The following is a 769-nucleotide window of genomic DNA, read 5'->3' as shown; positions in this document are numbered from 1 at the left end:
AAAACCAGCGCGTACAACGGTACAATAGGAGCTATGCCAAGCAGAATATCGCCGTGGTCAATATGTATTTTAAAGAGTATTCCTTTCGGAGTAGCATACAAACAGAGTTCATAGGCACCACGGACTTTTTGTGTAAGGAAGCACAAATGTATTTAGTTAGTTATTAATTAATTACGTAATTTGTTACTTTTTTTCGTTTCTGAATGATAGCTGCCGTTGGTGGACTAATGGGCCTGTTTCTGGGTTTCAGTTTCATCTCAATAGTCGAACTAGTCTACTATGCCATCATACATCCCATACGCTCCCTGCTACATTTCGAATGCGCCAAGAAGTCATCTGTGACTGCGGATAAGCTGGCCACTTGTGATAAAACTACGATGTGCCGACAATGGTCGTCGGTTCAACGGTATAAACGATTGCGCAAATACTTACGACTACGTGCAATTTACAGCAAAGCAAACAAGGCAATGAAGAAAAAGTTAGGCTATAAGCGATTGGTCAGCAATACCGTTAAACATGATGCCGAACCCTCGAAGAAGGAAGTTGATATAAGAAAGTAGATTTTGGAATATTCAACGGAAGGAGGAAAGTATGGAATTATGCTTAGCGATAATTTCGCAATTTGTATGTGCCTAACACATTAGTTAATTCTCATTAAGTGTAAGTTTTCTAAAATAAATTTTTAGAATACATTTTTCTTCAACTAAATTACTAAAGCGTATACCATTTTGACCAAAAAGCGGTGCAAACTTGAACCCATTGTGCAGAG

At 38.4% G+C, this 769-nt stretch overlaps 1 protein-coding gene across 1 annotated transcript; it reads left to right on the top strand.

Moving 5' to 3' along the window:
* Positions 1–20: 20 nt before the first annotated feature.
* Positions 21–560, top strand: LOC108356770 (uncharacterized). The gene is made up of 2 exons (XM_017607872.1): positions 21–132; positions 211–560. The coding sequence occupies exons 1-2, from the start codon at positions 63–65 to the stop codon at positions 558–560; spliced, it is 420 nt and encodes a 139-aa protein (XP_017463361.1). The 5' UTR covers positions 21–62.
* Positions 561–769: the final 209 nt, after the last annotated feature.

This window comes from Rhagoletis zephyria, unplaced genomic scaffold (assembly GCF_001687245.7).
Source record: "Rhagoletis zephyria isolate East Lansing unplaced genomic scaffold, Rhagoletis_zephyria_1.1 Rzeph_scaffold_64893, whole genome shotgun sequence".
Classification (NCBI taxonomy): domain Eukaryota; kingdom Metazoa; phylum Arthropoda; class Insecta; order Diptera; family Tephritidae; genus Rhagoletis; species Rhagoletis zephyria.
This window is presented reverse-complemented; position numbering and strand designations above follow the sequence as displayed.

Excerpts from the sequence above, each read along its gene's own strand:
- LOC108356770 (XM_017607872.1), top strand. The coding sequence starts at position 63 with ATGTATTTTAAAGAGTATTCCTTTCGGAGTAGCATACAAACAGAGTTC. Across the intron at positions 133-210 it reads AGGCACCACGGACTTTTTGT|CTGCCGTTGGTGGACTAATG; the intron begins GTAAGGAAGCAC and ends TCTGAATGATAG.